General features: G+C 32.9%; 1 protein-coding gene across 1 annotated transcript; it reads left to right on the top strand.

Annotated features, from left to right (window-relative positions):
- Positions 1-203: 203 nt before the first annotated feature.
- On the top strand, positions 204-911 carry LOC138887432 (secreted RxLR effector protein 161-like). The gene has a single exon (XM_070169187.1). It carries the CDS (start codon positions 204-206, stop codon positions 909-911), a length of 708 nt encoding a protein of 235 aa, XP_070025288.1.
- The last annotated feature ends 669 nt before the right edge of the window (positions 912-1,580 follow it).

Raw genomic sequence — 1,580 nt, 5'->3', positions numbered from 1 at the left:
AGGCATAAATGAAACTAAGAAGTATTTAACTTCTCAATTTAAGATGAAAGATCTGGGAGAAGTTGATACTATCTTAGGTGTTAAAGTTAAAAGACATAGTGGGGGTTTACCTTATTTCAGTCTCACTATATTGACAAGGTTCTTTCCAAATTTAATCATTTGGGTATTAAAAATTTAATACTCCATTTGATGCTTCTAGCAAGATGGTTGAGAACCCCGAAAGATCTGTTAGTCAATCATATTATGCTAGTGCAATTGGTAGTTTAATGTATGCTATGTACTGCGCTAGGCCAGATATTATCTTTGCGGTTTGTAAATTGTCAAGATATACTCACAATCCAAATGGTGATCACTGGAAAGATATAGTAAGGGTACTTGGTTATCTGAAAAGGACAAAAAATTTTGCCTTGTATTATAACATATTTCCATCAGTGTTTGAAGGATATTGTGATGCTAGTTGGATAACTAGTGTTGATGATAACAAGTCAACGTCTGGGTGGATGTTCACTTTAAGTGGAGGAGCAATTTCATGGGCTTCTAAGAAACAGACGTGTATTACTCATTCCACAATGGAATCTGAGTTTATTGCTTTAGCAGCTACAGGAAGAGAGGCAGAATGGCTGAGAAATCTATTGTTAGATATAGAGTTGTGGCCACAACCAATGGCAAATGTTCTCTTGCCCTGTGATAGTGAAGCAACTATGTCTAAGGCATTTAGTAAAATATACAATGGAAAATCTAGACATATTGCTTTAAGACATGAGTACATAAGACAATTAATTTCGGATGTAATTATTACTGTTGTGTATATCAAGTCTAAAGACAACATTGTTGATGTATTCACTAAAGGACTCGCGAGGGATATGATAATAAGCACAACAAGTTATTGTTTAACTTGTAAGGTAATTTAAATTTGTCACTAGTAAAGGGAACCTCACCTTTCTTATTGTTTAACAAAATTAAAGGTTTAAAAGGTAATAACAAGTTATAGTTGTGACATATAGCATGTACTCAAAATTAGTACCTAGAAAAGGAGGATGAGTATAAAATACTCTTAATGAAGAAGCAGATTTCGGTTTAGGAACTAAAGAAGTCCGTGTTAAGGATTTGGTTAAATCTTCACCTATGTAAACACAAGAAGTGGTGTCGCTTCAATCAAAGTTTGAAATACAAAACTTGATAAGTATTTATGAATTCAGGAAGTAGCACAAGTCCATAATTGGGTGCTAAAACTCACGGTGAACAAGTTGTCGAGTTGATACGATTTATGTGTATAAAGCTTTTTCGTGTTGTCATATAGAAATTGTGGTTTAATAGAACATAATCTAACCATCAATTTCGATAAGGTCTTGAATAGTTTAAACAAGTAGTAGGTTTAAATCGAAAGATACCTACTATATGCATGAATCTCATAAACAACATCAATCACTAACTAAGTGGGGAATTGTTAGATTAGTTAGTGTTTGATGGGAGTATTTGAGAAGAGGTTGCTTTATATCTCATTGAAAAAAGAAAGAAATAAAGAGGTGTTTAAAAGCACTTCTCTGTCTTATATAGTTTGAATATTTTTTAGGGTATTT

This window comes from Nicotiana sylvestris, chromosome 3, assembly GCF_000393655.2.
Source record: "Nicotiana sylvestris chromosome 3, ASM39365v2, whole genome shotgun sequence".
In the NCBI taxonomy this organism is placed as follows: domain Eukaryota; kingdom Viridiplantae; phylum Streptophyta; class Magnoliopsida; order Solanales; family Solanaceae; genus Nicotiana; species Nicotiana sylvestris.
Note: the sequence above shows the minus strand (reverse complement) of the source record. Positions and strands in the feature narration are given on the sequence as shown.